The sequence below is a fragment of the Podarcis erhardii genome (genome assembly GCF_964252035.2).
Source record: "Podarcis erhardii genome assembly, chromosome: 5".
NCBI lineage: Eukaryota > Metazoa > Chordata > Lepidosauria > Squamata > Lacertidae > Podarcis > Podarcis erhardii.
The window spans coordinates 86,943,999-86,964,624 of NC_138509.1; the positions used below are offsets into that span (position 1 = coordinate 86,943,999).

Consider the following 20,626-nt stretch of genomic DNA (forward strand, 5'->3'; position numbering starts at 1 on the left):
AGCTGCCCAGAGTGGCTGGGGAAACCTAGTCAGATGAGTGTGGTACAAATAAATTAATTATTATTATTATTATTATTATTATTATTATTATTATTATTATTTACAAATGGTTCCTTCCTTACAAATTGTTTCTAAGTGCTACGTTCTATCCATTCAGGAAATGACTCTCGCCATTGATATTTGTAAGTTCTTATTGTCTTCTTGCAAGCCATCTTTGGCACGCACGCGCGCACACACACACACACACACAGATATATATATATATATATATATATATATATATATATATATATACACGCGCAAAGCAGAGCTATTCATTAAAATATATATAAATGGTCAAAACCCACGATAAAACAGCAGTATATAAAATTGCAGTGTTTCTTTCTGTGAGTTTAGCATTCGTTTATGTGGGTCGTGTTGCCAAGGCCAGTCTTTTAATAGATGCACTGAGTTGTCCCAGGCGGGAGACGGTTTCTAGGTCTAACGCAGAGTCCCCACTTCCAAGTTGTTTTGATAGTGGCAACGGGAGACGAGAAATGAAATGTGTGCTAAAGTCATTTGCCCAGCCCTGAAATAGAGGCAGCGAAGAAAACATCATACAGCAGTAAATCATTCACCTGTCCAACATTCTTTAAAGCCCTTTCCCCAAATGACTTTAACAGTCTGAGGGTCACACCTGAGGTTAAGAGTCTGCTTGTGCAGAGCACTTCTGACGATAAAATGCAATTTTTAAAACATTGAATCCGAGGCATTTACAGACAGTGGAGTCTGTTGCATGTGAGAGTTCGGTTTCATCCCGAATGGCGGCTGTTACTTTATAGACGGATTGACAGATGTTTCTCAGACAGGTTCTATAACAGGGCCAATTTGAGTGTCAAAGCAGTTAGCGCCTGCTTAGGTGTGAGAACTTAAAAGTGCAGAATTTTTTGTAATTCTCAAATTGCAGGGCATGTGTGTTAATTTTGAGGAGATTTTGACATATCCGATATGGACTTGTTAATAAGGACCAGTGCTATACTTCTATACTCATCACAAACGCCTCCCTTGTTCTTTTAGAATGGCAATGGCTCTCACCTGAGAGGTGCCGGCTGAAAAAAAAAGCCCTCATAAGGACGTATTTTAACGATAGATAGAACATGATTGGGGGTGGATGTGTATTGCGATAAGTAATACCCATGTAGCCCAAGACAGCTTTTGAGAAGCTGATCAGTTAAATACTACACTCTTGAGAGAAAGCCACACTTGCAGTCCTAACCGTGTCTACTCAGAAGTAAGACTCAATTCATTGAGGCCTGGGGGGCAGGGTTGCAGCCTAAATTCCATATAAACTAATGGTGCATGTCTGACTTTAATTCCCATTGCTTGTAATGGGTCTTAGTGATGGATAATTTTATCTTGATGGAGACCGGAAGCTTTTAACAACTGTTTCAAGGTAGCGTGTGTTTGTCTGTGAATATCTGTGTCACTCCTCTTTGCCTCAGTTTAGGACAAGCCTTGTAAATAAATGCATCTGCAAAAGTTATGGCCTGTGTCCTCCCAGCTGTACTTATTGGAAACGTAGGAGGCTGCCTTGCATTGGGTCAAACCATTGGTCCATCGAGCTCAATATTAAGGATTTGAAACATTCACAGCCCTACCTGGAGACGCCAAGATTGAACCCAAGACATTCTGCATGCAAAACAGATACTTCTATCACTGAGCAATGGCACAGCCTATCTCATGATAGAATGCAAGAAGAAGAGACTTTATTTCTGATGTTGTGACCAAGGCGTTTTGGTCATGATAACCAGAAAGCCACCAATTTGTAATTTAAGTTTGTGGAAAGCCTGCCTCTCTTGATGGTGAAATTTCCAGACCTGGAATTTTAGACGTCTTCCGGCATTTCAGTTAGAATCATTGTAGAAGTAAGACATATGGTGTCTTTAAACCCATTCCCTGTATGGTTTCCTATTTTCCATTTTACCTAGATTTATGTAGCTCGGCGCCCTAATGCTTATGGCACATGAGCTGCTGTATTTGCATTTGATACTTCAGAAAGGAACTTTCGACATCCAAGGTTGGAGTTTTGAGTGGAAACTTTTAAGTCTCTTGCTTATATAACCACATTCCTTGGTTAATCCAAACTGCTGAGGTAATGAGTTTTGTGGTCTTCATATGTTCCTGAGATAGTTCTTCACATATGTAAAAACTGAGCGCGATCGGAAACTTCTGGAAGGGAAAGTTTCATCTAGGCCAGTGGGTTACAGACTGGACATCCTTGTGAATGGCTATTCCCTTTGCTCCTTTACCGTACTGTACCTGTTTGCTCAATAGGTGTCAATGCAGATGCCACACGTAGGCTTGAAATTGAGCAGCAACCCGCTCACTTGCCCAGGGACAATAAGGCTCAGACCTTCCCCCAGTATTATCCATCTGATTTTGTGTGGTTGTATGTGTTGTCGTGATAGTTAATGTGTGCCTGCAGACCTTTGTGAATGCCAGTCAATGTGTGTGGATCACTAAGCAGTTTCAAGAACTGATGTATCACAACGGCTAAGAGACCAAGGTGCAAATTTGGAAAATTCCTGGTTTGTCTCTCTCATGATGTGCTATGATCTCACTAGATTGCTTTGAGTGAGCCAGTGTTTCTCAGGCTCATCCCCCATTTATAATAGGGGCTACAATAATACTGACCTACTGCGTGGGGTTCTAAGGATTCCAGCATTATATATGTGAAGCCCTTTACAGACTCTTAAAGTGATTTATAAATCATAGAATATTTGCTAGATTATTATTATTTACTGAGGGTGGCTTGTCGTGGACTTAGACCTCCAGAAGATTGAATTCTATGCAAAGCCATATAATGGGCATGACCACTTCTGGGGTATAGTGCCAGTCTTCTTGAAGGCCTTCTCTTGCACCCACCTGGTGCCATGCAGATGTTTGACGCCAAGGGGTGGTGTAGACCAAAACATCTGGAGGGCACTGGCTTGTGGGAGTCTGGTGTAGATTTTGAGGGGCATGGTAGAAGAGCTGACAGTGTTGCATTTTGGCTGAGGAGACACGCTCAATTCGCTGCCCAGCCATGAAATTCACTGTCTGGCCTTTGGAAGTCAACATGTGTCAGCCTGACCTACCTTGTAGGTTTGACCTGGAGGTAAAAATAGTGTGATTTCATGTATGCCACCCTAAGCTGCTTGTGGAAAACAAATGTAATAAATCAGTCGTTCACAAAATTGGCACTGGTGTCTGCTGATTATAATTCTATAATAGTGACTGTAGATTGAATTGGTTCAGAAATTCTAATAAGAACACCAGTTATATGCAACTGGAGTAATGTGGCTTCACCCACTTTTGCCTGGAAACACGTTTATATTATTATTTTCACTTTATGTTTATATATTCAAATAAACAAACAAAAAACCTTCCAGTCAGATTGTTTCACTTTAAATGTTTATAAGGTGCACTCGTGGAACATGTTATATCTCTCAAGGGGACTGGTGTTGCTTGTGTGTTATGTAAATATGCCAGGAAGCCCAACTGCATGAGTGGAAGTTCTTAAACATTCCTGGAGTGATGTGTGAGGAGCAATTGAGGTGGTATCAGCTATGTGCTTCTGGGGAGACATATGTACAGTGATACCTTGAGTTACAAACAAGGTTACAAACTCTGCTAACCTGGAAGAGATACCTTGAGTTGAGAACTTTGCCCCAGGATGAGAATGGAAATCGTATACCGGTGGCACAGCTGCAGTAAGAGGCCCCATTGGTGAAAGCACGCCTCTAGTTAAGAACAGTTTCAGGTTAAGAATTAAGTTCTTAACTAGAGGTACCACTGTACAGCATGTCGATATCAAAACTGGTTCTACAGATGTCCTAGAGTCTTTCAGCACAGTACACATGAACATAAAGCATATCTTAATCGTTTGGTTTTTCCTCTTTCTATCTTCACAGGACCCGCAGAGGTTCCCATGATGTCGCCAAATGGATCTATTCCTCCCATACATGTGCCTCCAGGTTATATATCACAGGTATGCTTTTTTCAGCAAAAGAATTCGGGTGCCGGCAGGGATGTGACCTTTTAAACATTTGCACGGAATTCAACATCCCGCCTTCTCTCTCTTTTTGTGCGCAAGCTTCTAGCCCTCATGGTGGCGACCTGATCCCACCTATGAAGGCACCAGCAGGGTTCTTAGTGACAAAATTGTGTACTTCCTCTTTGCCTCCAGCTCAAAATGCCTCTTGTTGAGTCCCTCCCGCTGGCTGGTCAAAGCCCATGGAACTCCACAGAAAGAATGGGGAAGAGGGTTCGCAGATCTGCTTCCTCCTCTCTGACTAATAATAATAATAATAATAATAATAATAATAATCAACTTTTATTTATATCCCACCCTCCCCAGCCAAATTTGGGCTCAGGGCGGCTATCATCAGATATACAGTGGTACCTCGGGTTACATACCCTTCAGGTTACAGATTCCACTAACCCAGAAATATTGCTTCAGGTTAAGAACTTTGCTTCAGGATGAGAACAGAAACTGTGCTCCGGCGGCATGGCAGCAGCAGGAGGCTCCATTAGCTAAAGTGGTGCTTCAGGTTAAGTTTCAGGTTAAGTACGGACCTCTGGAACGAATTAAGTACTTAACCCGAGGTACCACTGTATAACATTAGAATAAAATCAAACAATAATTAAATTACCTCCTAAAAACAGGTCAAAATCAAATTAAAGTCTAATTAGATGGCTTTCCGCAGGGTTAGGGTTAGATAGAGGCAGAAGGGGAAGATCTCTCCCAGCTATCCCTGGACCATCCATTTGGACGTCCCCATCTGATCTTCCTCCCTCCTCTTGCATCTAGGGCTCCTCTACATTACCACAAAGAGTAGGCTTTGTGAAATTAGCCCTTTAACATCTGAATATAGCAGCTGGCCGTGTAGTCATAGAAAAAGCTATATATTGTCTCTCTCTCTTCTCCCCGCCCCACATTCTCCCCGTTGAATTGAAACGTACTTCCCGCCATGTGGAAAACGAATGTTCTGTTTTTTCAAATGACTTCATACCAAGTAACAGCTTGAAGCACGTAGTAGTCACTTGGTGTAGCTTTTCTGTTGTTGTTTGTTGGTGCTGATGTTATAATAGCTGTGTTCGCCTTATTTGCTCTTGCCCGGGCCCAGCGATGTCAGTAATTAATAGGACTATTGAGTGATTATTTAATTTGCCTTCTGTTTGTTTTGGCACTGGGATGACAAGGATGTAAAGGAAATAAGAACATTCCAGCTTGTGAACGAAAACATATTTTGACTTCGGTTTGGTCGGCCCTCGGAAGGCTGCGTCTTGAAAGCCAGGCAGAAAGCAGATACCCCTGTGGAGAAATAACAAGGCCTATTAGGTGAAAGCTATAAAACCCACCCCACCCCATTTTGTTGCACCAACCCTTTGGACTATGGAGTTTTAGCCTCAAATGTTACCTTTGCTGCCCATTGATTGAAGCTTTGGATTAAAGCCACCTAGGTTCTGGGAAAACAATCTGCAGAAAGAGCTGCCTTGTGTGGGGCAAGGTGGGCTTTGTTGACCACCAGCAGGTGAATAATAATAATAATAATAATAATTTATTATTTGTACCCCGCCCTTGTGGCTGAGTTTCCCCAGCCACTTTGGGTGGCTTCCAACAAAGATTAAAAATACATTAAAATTTCACACATTTAAAACCTCCCTGAACAGGGCTGCCGTCAGATGTCTTCTAAATGTCAGGTAGTTTTTTTATCTCTTTGACATCTGGTGGGAGGGCGTTCCACAGGGTGGGTGCCACTACCGAGAAGGCCCTCTGCCTGGTTCCCTGTAGCTTTGCTGTGAACAGCTGTAGAGCCTCTTTGTTCCGCCTGGCCTTTGGCTTGGAGCCAATTTGATTCCCTCCCTCCCTCTCTTTCTTTTTTCTTTTCCTTCTCCTCCTGCGATGAGGCTACATTTTAATATTTTAATGTTCCATTATTTTAATGTTGTATTTTATTTTTGTTTTTAAGTTGTAATCATTCATCTTGTTTTTATTATTGCTTGAAAGCCGCTCTGAGCCCGGCCTTGGCTGGGGAGGGCGGGGTATAAATAAATTATTATTATTATTATTATTATTATTATTATTATTATTATTATTAGCAGAATGGGGCACAATATTTATGGGGTTGTGGGATGGGGACTCCAACTGCTCTGCGATCCTCCCCAATCCTTTGCTTCTTCCTCGAAGATCCCCCTTCCCTCAACTCCTCCTCTTTCTGAAACACAAAGAAGAATGGATAATTACCTTTGTCTCTTCCCAGCCTTGCCTGTGTTTCTCCTCACTGCTGAAGCCTTAGTTTTGTAAGCTACTTGCAGCCAATGATCTGTTTCTTGCTGCCCTTTCCGTAAAACATTACGTACTTTGATAGTGCTATATATATACAGTGGTACCCCGGTTTTTGGACGTCTCTATTGACAAACATTTCAGCTTTTGAATGCCGTAAACCCGGAAATAAATGCTTTGGTTTTGGAACATGCCTCAGAAGTCGAGTGTGTCACGTGGCTTCCGCTGAGTGCAAGATTCTGAGGCCTAGCTGTTGGCTGTTGAGTTTCCAGTTTTCGAACTTTCCAGAACTCGAACGGTCTTCCAGAATGGATTACGTTTGAAAACCGAGGTACCACTGTATATATATATATATCCTTAATACCGCTGTTAAGTTGCAACCCAGAAGTTCGAAAACATACCTCACAGGGTGTCAATACAGAGTCCCTTCTATTTGTTATATTTTCTTTGCTTGCTGAGGTGCTGGTTTTGTGTGTGTGTTCTGGTTTGCTCAAGTCAGTTTGCTATGTGGATGTCCTCTCTTGGCTTGTTTACTTGACTGTATGAAGTGATGTCAACTTTGGAGTGCTCTGCCGAATTGCTTTGTGTAGGGCAGGAGTGGGGAACCTTGGGGCCAGATGTTGCCCTCTGACCCTTGGGCCTCTTTCTAAGCCATGCCCCATCTCCCCAGACCACACCTCCTCACTGTTGTTCCACTGTTGCATCCCTATTGTCTGTACCTGGCTAAAATGGGCCTTTGAATTCTGATAATGCCTTTTGCTCATCTGGGTAGAGCATAAAGAGGATGGGAGGTTTGTGTTTATATGTAGAAACTATCCTACTGTGGAAAGACAATTTTTACATTTGAGTTTGAATGGTCATGAGTCATGGATGCTTTAGCTGGGGTTCCTGCAGAGGGTTGATCTAGATGACCCTTGAGGTCCCTTCTAACTCTACAATTCTATGATTCTTTGTTCCTCCTACTTTTGCCTCTGGCCCCACCAGCATGTGGCCTTCATAAGGTTGCCCAGAAGTAAAAGTGGCTATGAATAAGTTGGCCTATGTTTTACCTATTCTTCAACATTCACTGAAAGTTGGGGAGTGGGGTGGGGGGCTACACTTTTCAAAGCTGGCTGAAGTTTTCGTGAAAAGTGATTCCTTTTTTGGCCCGGCTCTGTTTCCAACACAGTCCAGAAAACCTTGTTCTCTTGGGACGGACAGTGGGAGGAACTCATAGCTTATATAGACTCAAAGTGCTGGGCTGCGCGAACCTGTAAAGTCAGACAGAACATTATCTAAGCCTGAAGGAAACGCAGATATGATTTCTTTATGAAGTCTTGGGTAAATCTGTTCAAATGTATTGAGTCTCCGTTAATTCCCAAGGTCACAATGAAAATACAATTTACCTTTTAGAAACATGACTATAAACTTTAAATCTCCCCATAGAGAACTTTCCCCCAAAACATACCCAGAGTCAAAAGTAATATACCGTTATTTGTCAAAAACTTTAGGCATAGCCTAGCCAAAACTTAGTTCTTGGCGATTGATTTCAGTGCGGAGACCTAAGCACGAACGTAAGAAGATCTCTGCTAAATCAGGCCAATTGCCCACTTAGGCCAACATTTTATTCTTACAGTGGCCAAGGAGATGCCCATTATGGGACATGAACCCTATTAACACTCCCCCAACTAAAACTTGGAACTGGGCGCTTTCTGCAGTACAAAGTAGACGTCAGGCACATCTTGTGTGCTTCAGGGACATGTGGAAGGTGACTGTGCTGATTTAATTAAAAAGAGGTGTAGGGGACAGCTCTGGATCTAGGATTAGGGGTATTCTCAGGTAGGATATCCACAGATGGGCAGTGTTCGATCCTAATTTATCATTTGGCCATTATAGCTCCTTTATCCGAAACGGTGGATTCTTACGCTTTGGGGTTTTTTGCTTTGTTGCAAATAAACAATGCATTGTTCACCGTTAGCTCTGTGCGTGCTGTTCAGTGTTCATGAATAAGGCAAGGTTTGTCCATTCAAAGGGGCCGCTGGTGCACGTATTTCGGTTTTCCTTTGATCTCCATTCAAAATTCCATTGATAAAGCAATTACGGAATGCCTTGCTGTAATTAGTGTGGCTGCCTGAGTGTCTGCCGTGAACGACGTTACCACCAAAAGTGCTGGCGCTTGGATATGGACGTTATTCTTCCTAACCACGAAAAGCTTTTTATTATTATTAATGGGAATAAAATCTGTGCGTCTTAAAATTATTTCACCTGTGAATTGCATCCGTTATATCAACCTTGCTGCCTCCTCTTTTTTTTGCAGGTAATAGAAGACAACACGGGTGTTCGCAGGGTGGTGGTCACACCTCAGTCTCCGGAGTGCTACCCTCCCAGCTACCCTTCCGCCATTTCTCCGACCCACCACTTACCCCCGTATCTTACTCACCACCCGCATTTCATTCATAACTCTCATACGGCTTTCTACCCACCGGTGACTGGGCCTGGAGACATGCCACCCCAGTTTTTCCCTCAGCATCATCTCCCCCCTACAATCTACGGAGAACAAGGTAAGAGGACAACTGGGGTGGAGTTTCTAGCCTTGCAGAAGCAGCTCGCTGGGTGCTATGCTAGCCTCCCAATAGGTGGGTCGCTCTTGCTCACAGGGAGATGGGCACATTGCAAACACACCGGCAGAGTCGACCCAGCATCCTGCCAATGCGTCATGCTGCCCTCCTTTCTGCATCACCCTCTCCTTCCTATAAGCAACAGCCACCTAACTCTTGGGAATCAAGCATAGCGACTCTACCCTACCCAGTGAGCCTCTTCAACCATCTGGACTCCGTGTATTTTGCTGTTTTCCCCCAGCATGATCGTATTTTGCATGGGTTTTTTTTAAAAAAGAAACAAAATGTGCACAATACAAAGCTGATTGACAGGTGTATTACAGGGAAGGGATTTTTTTTTTTTTTTTAATGTTTGCAGTATTTGCTTCATTATCAATACCAGGCTTTGAAGTTGTACAAGTCAGGACCTGCCGTGAAATGTTGCAGTTTGCCCCTACAGCTATAAGAGGAGCAGCGTTCGAAACTCCTGTTGTCCTAGGCACATTTTACGACAGGGTATATCATTAGCGGGGACGTGGGTGGCACTGTGGGTTAAATCACAGAGCCTAGGACTTGCCGATCAGAAGGTCGGCGGTTCGAATCCCCGTGACGGGGTGAGCTCCCGTTGCTCGGTCCCAGCTCCTGCCAACCTAGCAGTTCCAAAGCACGTCAAAGTGCAAGTAGATAAATAGATACCGCTCCGGCGGGAAAGTAAACGGTGTTTCCGTGTGCTGCTCTGCTTCGTCAGAAGCGACTTAGTCATGCTGGCCACATGACCCGGAAGCTGTACGCCGGCTCCCTCGGCCAATAAAGCGAGATGAGAGCAGCAACCCCAGAGTCAACCATGACTGGACCTAATGGTCAGGGGTCCCTTTACCTTTACTATATCATTAGCGCAAGCAGTTTCTGAGCTTTGGGCACAGTACTGCGCCTAAGATTTCAGATTAAAACTGCAGAGTGGAAGGAAAAGAGGACCTTTTTCTGCCTCCCCACTTCCATCTACTCTCTGAAGACTGGAGAAGAGACCTACTTAAGAATATTAGGGGTGTGGGCAGGGGACGGAGTAGACCAGGTGAAAAACGAACATAATATTTTAGCTGCAGTTCGTTCGTTTTCAGCTTTGTATTTTTGTTATAATAAAGTGTGCCTAGACATTCCGTTGTTGCGCCCATAACCTAGGTTTAGGGTGCCATTAAGCTCCTAGCTTTCATATCTCAGTTCCTTACACTGAAGAGGAGTGCTGCTGCTCATGACTCCAGTCGTCTTAGAACTTTGTAGTACTGTTGGGGGCTCGCTGGCTGGGAGGGACTTCAGGAGATTTGCTTTCAATGAAGCTTTAGGGTTAGGGAGAAATTCCTAATTATAAGACCAGGGGGGTTGGAGGCAAGATGCCTCTGGATATTAGTTGCCTGAGAGTTGCTGTTGGGTATCTGGTTTGGGGCTGCGAGAAAAGACCAGCTTTTGGCATAGCTTGTCATAAATGGGGAATCGCTTTTCTTGGAGACCTTCAGAAAGAGGCTGAGTAAGCGTCTGAGGGACTCTTCAGGACCAAGGCTTCCTACCATCCGGGCGAGGGGTGGTGGTGGTTGTGCTTGTCCGGTGCATTTGTGTTTAGCCAGCTGCAGTCAGGTTAGCAAAGAATATTAGATCTGACAAGCCGTGCCCTGCAGGCACGGACCACTGTCAGAAAGAAGCAAACACGAGTCCCCTGTTTTGTCACTAATGAATAGAGACAAAGCACCTTTATCCCTCATGTCATGTGAAGTCATGCTGGTGACTTCTCAAAAATGGAAAAGACGAGAGGTGTCATTTATTTATTTTGCAAAAAACACACAACTCCCAACAACAGTCTTTTGCCTGCTTCTGGAAAAGAAAGTGAAGCGGGTCACTGTGAAACTGTCTCATGGTCCCTGAGGGTAACAGGGCCATCCTTATTGTGTGAGAGAGATTTGAGCAGATTCCTGCATCAGAGATGCTCCTCTTCATGTGTGCTGCAAAGGGAGACCCTTTTCCATTTATGATAATGTCATCAGAATGCAAGACATGCAACTGAAAGCAATTGAGAGCAGAATTGTTTCTGATAGATGTGGTTAATCTGCGTCATACCCAAATGGTAGAATTCAAAACAGCAGCAGGGATTTTGCAGTGAGTTTCTCAACATAGGAAGCTGCCTTATACCAAGTCAGACCATTAGGTCAGTACTGCATGCACTGGCTGCCAGCAGCTCACCAGGGTTTCAGGCAGGGGTCTCTGCTAGCCATGCTTTGAAGACACCAGATATTGGATCTGTGACCTTCTACTTGTAAAGCCGATGCTATTGCCCCTGAGCTGGGTCCCTTTGCCCCATGTGTTTTGAACGATCACAGCTTTTCAGAGCTCATTTTCCCCACTGATGGTATTGCTGCTTCCTTTAGGGGGGAGTCCCATGAGCTATATAGCCTTTGGTGCAGATGAAAATGCTTCACTATCAACTGTTGTTTTCATAAAACTGCCCTGAGATCTACAGGTATGGAGCGGAATACACATTTATTAAATGAATGAATGAAACAACACAATGGAAGTATCACAATTTGTTATGGCGATATACTCGACTCTAAAATACTCAGTAGACAACGTAAAACCTGAGATTTATAAAAGCTATAAATAAGCAACTCCTCCAACAAAAGCACATTTTTCCTAAGTCTATAAGCCTGGGATCCAGAGGGGCTCCGTGAGCAGGCTGTTGCATATATTTGGGGCCATTACCGGAAAAGCCACAGTTTCCCCATAGCATTTCTTACCTCCTTTTTCATTGAGAGAATTGTGAGCAGGGTCTCCGGTGTAGCCCTTAATGAGCTGTGCAGTATATACAGCTATGCCTGGCATTACCGCTCGTTTTCCATGTGGCTGCAGAGGAACTGGCAATGCCATGATGCTGAGCTTAACCCTGTGGTCAGAGGCTCCTGCCTCCCCATGGAGTTTCAGATACCGCACAGTAAATTTAGGTGAAGGTTGACTTGGCCCAACCTATAATTTATGGAAATAAAGCCCTTTGACATGTGTTTAGAATTAGGACATGAGAGGCATAGCTTTGCCATGCAGAGAGTTATGAATAGTAGTCTTCCATTTCATTCCTCGGTGCTTGAAAGTCTTTTAGGTCTTGGGATATGCTTTTAGGTCTGGAGCAAGTTTGGAAAAAGTCCACGTATCATTATATAAGCTATGCTCACAACTCTAGCATTTTGTGCTGCAATATCTCCCAGATTCTGCAACTACAGAAGATGTGTTTTGCAGTTGAGCAGATGTGCATGGATGAGCATATTCTGTGCTCTTCCCAGATTTGATGCAAATGTGCTAAATATATAAAGGAATGACCGGGATCTATCAAAGGAGGTGCCCACGTATGAATGTACTAACTGAAGAAAGCCCCCCTCCCTCCCTCTCAGCTACTTCAGTGAAGATACGGTACAAGTTGTAACAAAACATCTGTTGTTGTGGTCACCTGCGGTTCTTGGCTGCATTTGCTCGGAGGACATTTTCAAATTAAAGGATGGCCAGTTTCTTTGTTAGACAAGAATGGGCAAGATTATCAGAATTGGCTCATGGTGCAAAATGTTAATTTCAGGCATGTGCATTTCTAGGGCTCTTGCTGACATTATGTTTGAAAACCTGAAATAAAAAATATTCTAGGTTTGACCTACTGGCTCTATGAGACACCTTGACTTGACGCTGAAGCATTTGCATGTGCAGTGGTACCTCGGGTTACAGACACTTCAGGTTAAAGACGCTTCAGGTTACAGACTCCGCTAACCCAGAAATAGTACCTCGGGTTAAGAACTTTCCTTCAGGATGAGAACAGAAATCGTGTGGCGGCGGCGCAGTGGCAGCAGGAGGCCCCATTGGTTAAAGTGGTGCTTCAGGTTAAGAACAGTTTCAGGTTAAGAACGGACCTCCAGAACGAATTAAGTACGTAACCAGAGATACCACTGTATATAGAAGAGTACAGTGTCAATAGGATGCAAGTATTCAGTGATCTGATTCACATGGCATGGTAAACCTAACTTGTTTACCATGTGTCAGGGAACTGCCATTGGCTCAGAGGCGAGAGGAGGAAGGGGATGGATTACAGAGAGCCTCCAAAAATCGTGGGAAGCAGCACTTCCTCAGCGGAGGAAGGAAGCCATGCCTCTAGTGGGGAAGAGCTGCAGGGCTCGGAGGGTGCAAGGCGGGGCCAGGACACCTTGCCTGAGCAAAGCGGGGAGGAGGGAGGTCCCCCTTTACCCAAGCCTTCCTTGCGCAGTAGGCTTTCGCGCAGAGAGGGGAGGCTGGGGGTCAAGAGACAACTCTGCTGGGGAAAGTTTAAGGACCGCCCACTCTCAGATTCTGCTAGTGATTGAGCAAGACATGGAACAGAGGCGTTCTGCATTGTAAATGTTTTTGTAAAGCCTTTGAAAAGACCAGTGAGGGATCTTGCCTGATCGCTCTCTAGCAACCACACCGATAGGCATAACACCATGCAAACAACAAGTAACTTGCTGAAGCTTCAACAATAACATGGGGCGCGATTCCATTTTGTTCCTTCCTCCATCTTTTCTTTACCGCTGCACCGTGTTGAACCAAGCCAAGGTTTGATTTGCATTTCATCTAAGCTGGGACTTGTGGTCATGCTGTCTCCTTAACCAAGAACAGTCCTTGGCTACAGCTCATGGTGAGTGAGGCCTATAGCTTCACCACCACTCCTGGATTGGATGACTTGTTAAGCCAAGTCTTGGCTTAGCTCAACTCAGCAGGAAAGAGGGCTTGGGAAGAGGAAAGCAGCTGCAACCTCCTCTTCGGGAAATCTCATGGTCCTGGTAAGTTTAGTGTTATGTGGCAACGCAAGCAGTGTTTTTCATTATGGTGGTTAAACGAGTGCTGATGAAGCTGGCTTTGGAGTCTAAGCTGAACCTGTTTCTTTTCTTTAAATTTCAGAGATTATACCACTATATGGAATGTCCAGTTACATAACCAGGGAAGATCAGTACAACAAACCACCGCACAAAAAAATCAAAGAACGGCAGATCGATCGCCAAAACCGTTTGAACAGCCCCCCTTCGTCCATCTACAAGAGCCATCTAGGAAACTGTTCCCCAGTCTACAATGGCACCATCAAGGCTCACAATGGAGCCGCGAACGGGGGAGGAGGAGGAGGAGGAGGAGCAGCCGTGCCTGTCGTGAAAAAACCTGAACGCAGAGCAAGAAGCAGCCCAAAGTCAAGCGAGCAGGAACTGCACGGTAAAGTTAGCTGGTGCTTCTTCGTAATATATTTCAGTTTTTTTAAAAAACCAAAAAAACCCACCATACTCTCAATGAACTAAGCTAAAGGGGCACCAATGTCGTTCAATGAAGCATCAGACGCATAAGCAGTAAGCTGAGTTGCTTTCGTTTTGAAGTTCGGAAAAGATTGGGACAGGGGAGGTTGGATAGAGCTTTGCCTGTTCTCTCTTTGTGGAGCCACTTCGTGCATTACACAGTAACCTGGGTTTTCCCATAGACTGTACACTCAGCAGGGAGCTGTAGCTAAAGGGAGGTCCCTGAAAGAGGTCCCCTGTATTTTGTCCTTTTTGGCAAAGACATCGATCACATTTTTAGGTTAAAACATCAGCACTCCACCTATAGTGAATCCCGGAAACAACCCTTGAATGCTGTCTAGTACCAGCATTAAAAATACCTTCTGGGTTGTATCTAATGCTGCATGTGCCGTGTTCTGCTCGTGCAATGGTATTTCCTCTTGCCCTTCTCCCCTGCCTCCTGCAAATCTTCTCCAAGAAGCCCCCCAAGCCTAGAGTGTGCGGGGAGAGGGGAGGAGGCTGAAATTTCATTGGGCAAGCAAAAGTCTGCTGTTCCAGTGGTTGGCAGCATGGGATACAAGTGCTGGTTCCCTTGGTATTTCAAGAAGTACATAAGATTAGATAGCTTTCCTGCATGTATGCTCACTTGGAAGTAAATTCTATTAAGGTCACTGGGACTTACTCCCAAGGAACTATGCGCAACTGCTACTTGTGGGCTTTGTTAAATTCCAAGCTGCGATTTGAATGCCAGAGTTTAGCTATGTGAAGAAGTACTTTGTTTTGCCTGCATATCCCTTTCCAACATTCAGCTTCATGGAATGGCCCTGAGTTCCGGTGTCATAAGAGCGGGAGAAGCACTTTTCTGGGTCCACTTTCTGCACCATGCATAGCTTTATATAGTTTTTAATTTTAAAAAGCTAACCTCTTCTATATGCATTAAAAGCCCCTGCCCATTGCAATATTACCCCCCTCAGTTGTAACTCAAATTTGTAGCCATTACAGATTTGTATGCGAGCAACAACGGCCGCCATCACCAAACACATTATGCTCCCTCTCCTGGAGATTAAAGCAGGAAACATGCTGAATGTTTACAAATCTCTGGAGGATATAATTTGGGGCCAGCTCAGTTTGGCCCACTTTGACTTTCAGTTCTCCAGCTGATGGACACTGGGTCCTGTTTTCAGATTCCCTGGGTGCTACACGTTCTAAATGATTATGCAAAACCAGCAGCCCTCTTTTGGCATAAAATATGCCTTTTGGCTGAAGCTCTTCTGGGTACATATGCAAGTAAACACCCCTTTCACCACCTGCAAGGTCTACACCCACTTCACTTGCAGGAACGATGAAGGATGATTCCTTGGAGCTATCTGGCAACTGTGGTCGTTTCCTTTTTTTCCAGACACAACAAACGAGTTGCTCAAGCCACAGAATGAAGTGTACATCAGGGAGTGGATGTAGCAGATGCAGGAGGTGCCCTGCCCATTGATTTGCTTCACACCCAAACCATTTCTTATGCCCAGGAGTGCTACGTTTGTCCTGTGTTCTTGGCTTCTCTACTTGAAAAGATCAGGCAGTAGCTGATTGAAAAAGATCCTGTGTAGCCTGATATATATCAGGGACGTCCAACTCCCAAAAGACTGCAGTCTACTCCTAGGGGGGGAAATTGCAGTGATCTACCCATGGGGAGATCCCAATTTCCATTCACTTTTGGGGGGAGTCGAGCCATTAATCACTCACATACGTACAACGATAACTCCGTCTTCCGGTTTTGCAATTGTGCACAAATGAAGGACAGAGCAAGGGGACAGGGCCGGATGATCTTTTCCCCCGGCGGAGTACAATGAGACCACAATCAATGGAGGATCGACCTGTCGATCGCGGTCGACCAGTTGGCCATCCCTGATATATATCATAACAACATAGAGGAGCTGGGTATGTTTAGCCTGGGAAAGAGGAGACTGAGAGGAGATAGGATAGCCATCTTCAAATATCTCAAGGGCTGTCACATGGAAGAGGGACCATGCATGTTTTCTCCTGCTCTGGAAGATAGGACACGAACCATTGAATTCAGGTTACAAGAAAGGAGATTCCAACTCAACTTTCTGACAGTTATGAGCTGTTCGGCAGTGGAACAGACTCCCACGAAAGGTGGTGGGCTCTTCTTCCTTAGAGGTTTTTAAGCAGAGATTGGGTGGCCATGTGTCATGGATGCTTTAGCTGAGATTCTGGCATTGCAGGGGGTTGGACTAGATGACCCTTGGGGTCCCTTCCAACTCTTAAGATTCTATGATGATATGATTGGTTATGATAGAGCTGCTCCCAGTCAGAGGAAGTCATACTGGATTACATGTACAATTAGGCTGACCTGGTTTGAGGCTGCTTCCTATGCAAAATAGCAGCAGAAGCTGTTTGGTTTGCAAAAATCCTGACATGTCTCTGTCTGAGTTGCAAGCATGTTATCCTAATACTGCAGCCGCACATTGCATGATTAAGAGCGTGCATCTGAGATAGAGGCTGCAAGTGTTTTGCATGTAACGCAGAGTCGGTGGGCACCCTTGGAGAGTTGCTATCGCCAAGGTCTCCTTCCCCTTCTGACTTAGTGGCCCCCAAGGCATTTATGAAATGGCACACCTGTGTCCAGGTCCACAATGCTCCCCTTTGTTTCCAGTAGTGATGACTCACGTCAATAGGGTCTGCATGTCAGAGCTACAAAGGTTCGCCTTTCTTCCTCTCCCCGGTTGGAATGCTTGGTCTTGCATTTGACTCCAATATGCAGCTCCTAGTGCTGAAGTTTCAAGAGGGGAAAATGAATGCTTTCCTTTTCTTTTGGTTTGTTTTCCCAAGCTGGCAGAGGAAAAAAAAAAAGTGTAGCTGTTCTTCCACCCCGCTTTTTTCAAAGGGCCATTGTGCTTCGGCGTTTATTTGCTTCCGTCTCGCAGGTCTCCGCAAAGATCCCTTTCGAAATTTACCGATGGCAAAAGTGGCACAGGCAAGCACTGCCTTGGATTTTTCTGCTTCTCAAATCTCGCTTTTGCTTTCAACAAATTCTGGCTCGGCGCTGAATGCTGCAGGAAATAGTAGCTTTAATTTAATTTTCCTGGGCAAAGCTAGCTCTCCTGCAGAACAACTGGGATTTTTGCATCGGGCACCAGCTGTTGGGGCTTCAAAATGAGCAGATATTCCTGAGCACGCAAGTTCAGCTGTCTTTGTTTTAACCATGAACATGTAACTGCGTCATATATGTTTATCAGTGGACGCTCAGGTTGCCAACATGATCCGTGCGGGATGCACGTTCGCAACCTGCAGCGTTCACAACCCGTGTCGGCACACACGCGGGTTGCGATTTGGTGCTTCTGCGCATGTGCAATGTGCAATTTAGCACTTCTGTGCATGTGCGGCCCCCAAAACCCGGAAGTAACCCGTTCCGGTACTTCCAGGTTTCGGCAGTCCGTAACCCGAAAAAACGCAACCTGAAGCGGCTGTAACCCGAGGTATGACTATATAACCTCTGTATAGCCACTGCTAAACAGACACTAGGCTTGGCCCTCCTCTCGCGTTTTTTCGGGGTGGGGGTAGGGATGAGGACGATGAGAGTGACATTTGCACACCTGGTTTTTGGAACAGGCTAAGAAAAATGGTTGGGTGGGGAGATGCAGCGCTGATGGTTGATTTGGAGTGGGGCTTGCTACAAAATGAGGTGTTGGGTACCGAGAGGACACGGGTGGCGCTGTGGATTAAACCACAGAGCCTAGGACTTGCCGATCAGAAGGTCGGCGGTTCGAATCCCTGTGACAGGGTGAGCTCCCATTGCTTGGTCCCTGCTCCTGCCAACCTAGCAGTTCGAAAGCACCTCAAAGTGCAAGTAGATAAATAGGTAGTGCTCCGGCGGGAAGGTAAACGGCGTTTCCGTGCGCTGCTCTGGTTCGCCAGAAGCAGCTTAGTCATGCTGGCCACATGACCCGGAAGCTGTACGCTGGCTCCCTTGGCCAATAAAGCGAGATGAGCACCGCAACTCCAGAGTCGGTCACGACTGGACCTAATGGTCAGGGGTCCCTTTACCTTTACCTTTACCTAGGCACTACACAGATGCAAGTGATGGTTGCCTAGCAATTTCTAGTGACTTCCTGTGTTTACCTAAAAACCACATTACCCTCTGCCCCACCCCTTTCTGTCCCTGCCCTTGTCCTATCCTTAAGAATGGTTCAGTCTGGTTTTTGGAACAGAGGCTAAGAAAAGGTTGGGTGGGGAGATGCAGCGCTGATGGTTGATTCGGAGCGGTGCTTGCTACAAAATGAGGTGTGGGGTACCGAGAGCAAATGGGGGGTGGTATCTGGAGGAAGCTGGCAGGAGAAATACCAGGCTAGCTCTTGGCAAGGGAAAAGTGGGTACTCTAGTAAATTTCTAAAGGAGGCATTTGGTACAGAAGAAGCTGTAATATACCACTAGCAGTCTCACAGGACAGAAACTTCTGCCATTTTCTTTGAGTAGTTCTGCTTGTTTGATGGATATATTTGTGTTGATTTCATGTGAATAAGTGCTCAAGTGCTCACATCAGTTAAATGGGATGTGTTTTATTACATTTCGATATGAAGGAGCAGCATGCATGTTTCTGGGTACGCAGCATGGCTGTAATTATGACCAAAGATGGAAATCTCAATACTAATCGAATGCCAGTTCTGGGGCTAGGCCAAAGCCATATCAAAATTCACCAGCTACTTTGGGGTATGTGTTATGAAATATTGAAAACTGCTGTGTTTCGTGGGCGGGGAGGAAGACAACATGTGAAAATAAAAGGAAGACATTTGTAACATCTAAATGTGAAAGTACTGTATGTTTTGGCGGTGAACCTGAGGTTATTATTTCGTATTTGAAAAGTTCTTTGGATCATGCTGCCAGACCTCATGGAAGTTGGTTGCTTCTCCTCTGCCATTCTTCACCTAAAAGAAGTGAACTTGTTTTCTTCTGCCCTGGCTCTGATTAGGAGATATTTTGAAGCTACATTTTTCTGGGAAGTTCTGCAGGCTGCACAGCTGTGGAGCATGATCGTGGCTGGGAAATGCCAAGAAAACGGAATGAAGTCAAGTGCTGGAACGTTCACTGGGTCAGCTAGGGAGTGCTTTTTAGTTAAAATTGCACAAAGGAAAGGACAGAAAACAATGCAGGAAACGTTAATCAAATTGGTGTGTGTCTGAGAGGAGGCTGAATTTGTTTACAGCCCTTCCAGATAATCTTAAGAAGACAGTCTTGCCTTTTGGATTCCGGTTTTGCAAAGTTTGCTTCCTAATGAAACTGCAAGTCGAGGAGTCTCAGAAATACCTTCAGCTCCTTAGATTGGATACCCTGCAAGCTCTGAAGTGGAAAATTGGGGAGGAATTTCCCAGTGAAGGCAAAGAACGTGCATTTCTCAAAGCCATGGAAGCTCTTCTTGTAAGGCTTAGAGCCAAACGCACCAGAACGGTGATGTTTAAAAAGCCTCTTGTGGGTCGGCTGTCTTCCTATTTAAATTTACTTAGGACATTTTGCCATTGCACCTGACAATCTTCTCAGCAGGATGTTGCGAGGAGGAGTTTTTGGATGAGCCCCATTAAAGCACAAACTAATTTTGTCCAAATGGCCCAGAGAGGGGAAAGGGATGTACATAATACAAAACTGTGTGACCCTCAGAAGGTCACAGGTCCGCTGTTCACACAGTGTGGCACCAGCGATGTGTTCGGCGCTGAATAACTGGAGTCGTTGGCAAGAGATTGCTTGAGTTGGGTTGGCTTAAGCAGCCAAACCTACTTATTTAAGAATGTTTGGAGTTAGAGTAAATTGCACCTCACCGAGAAAATTCTGCTCTTTTTTTAAAAGCTTTTCCCATAGCATCGCTGAGAGCGTTTTGTGTTAGTGTGTTGGATTAAAGAGCCAGAATTCAAATGATAGCTGTGTTCTGTCTCCATTGTTTGGAAACTTCAGCTGGTGCAGAATTTGGCAGGGCAGGATGGTTGGAGCATATCACGCTGACCCTGGCCAGACTACCCTGGCTGCCCATTAGTTACCAGGCCCAATTCAAGGTGCTGGTTTTGACCTATAGAGCCTTAAATGGCTCAGAACCACAACACCTCAAGGACCGCCTCTCCCCATATGAACCTACTCAGAGCCAGCGATCATCATCCGAGGCCCTTCTTCGTGTGCCTTCTCCACGAGAGATCAAGAGGGTGGAAATACGAGAAGCGGCTCCCAGTTTGTGGAATGCTCTCTCTGGGGTGGTTTGCCTGGCGCCTTCATTAGACACTTAGGTGAAAACGTTCAGGTGAAAACGTTCTCTTCAACCAAATGTGTTTGTGGAAAGTGGGGATTATTGGTTTGTTTTTGTTCTTGATTTTATTATGTATCCTGCTTTTTTTTATATTGTAATTTTATGTTGTGAACCACCCTGAGATCCATGGATGAAG

General features: G+C 45.0%; 1 protein-coding gene across 2 annotated transcripts in view; it reads left to right on the forward strand.

Moving 5' to 3' along the window:
• Positions 1 to 20,626, forward strand: part of FNDC3B (fibronectin type III domain containing 3B) — a 269,773-nt gene that overhangs the window by 149,871 nt on the left and 99,276 nt on the right. Inside the window, exons 4-6 of one of the 2 annotated variants that reach the window (XM_081862162.1) lie at positions 3,933 to 4,009; positions 8,604 to 8,847; positions 13,834 to 14,136. In XM_081862162.1, the coding sequence (XP_081718288.1) occupies positions 3,933 to 4,009; positions 8,604 to 8,847; positions 13,834 to 14,136 (624 nt within the window). Of the gene's footprint in view, positions 1 to 3,930; positions 4,010 to 8,603; positions 8,848 to 13,833; positions 14,137 to 20,626 lie in introns of both variants that reach the window. The other variant, XM_081862163.1, reaches the window with a different exon arrangement.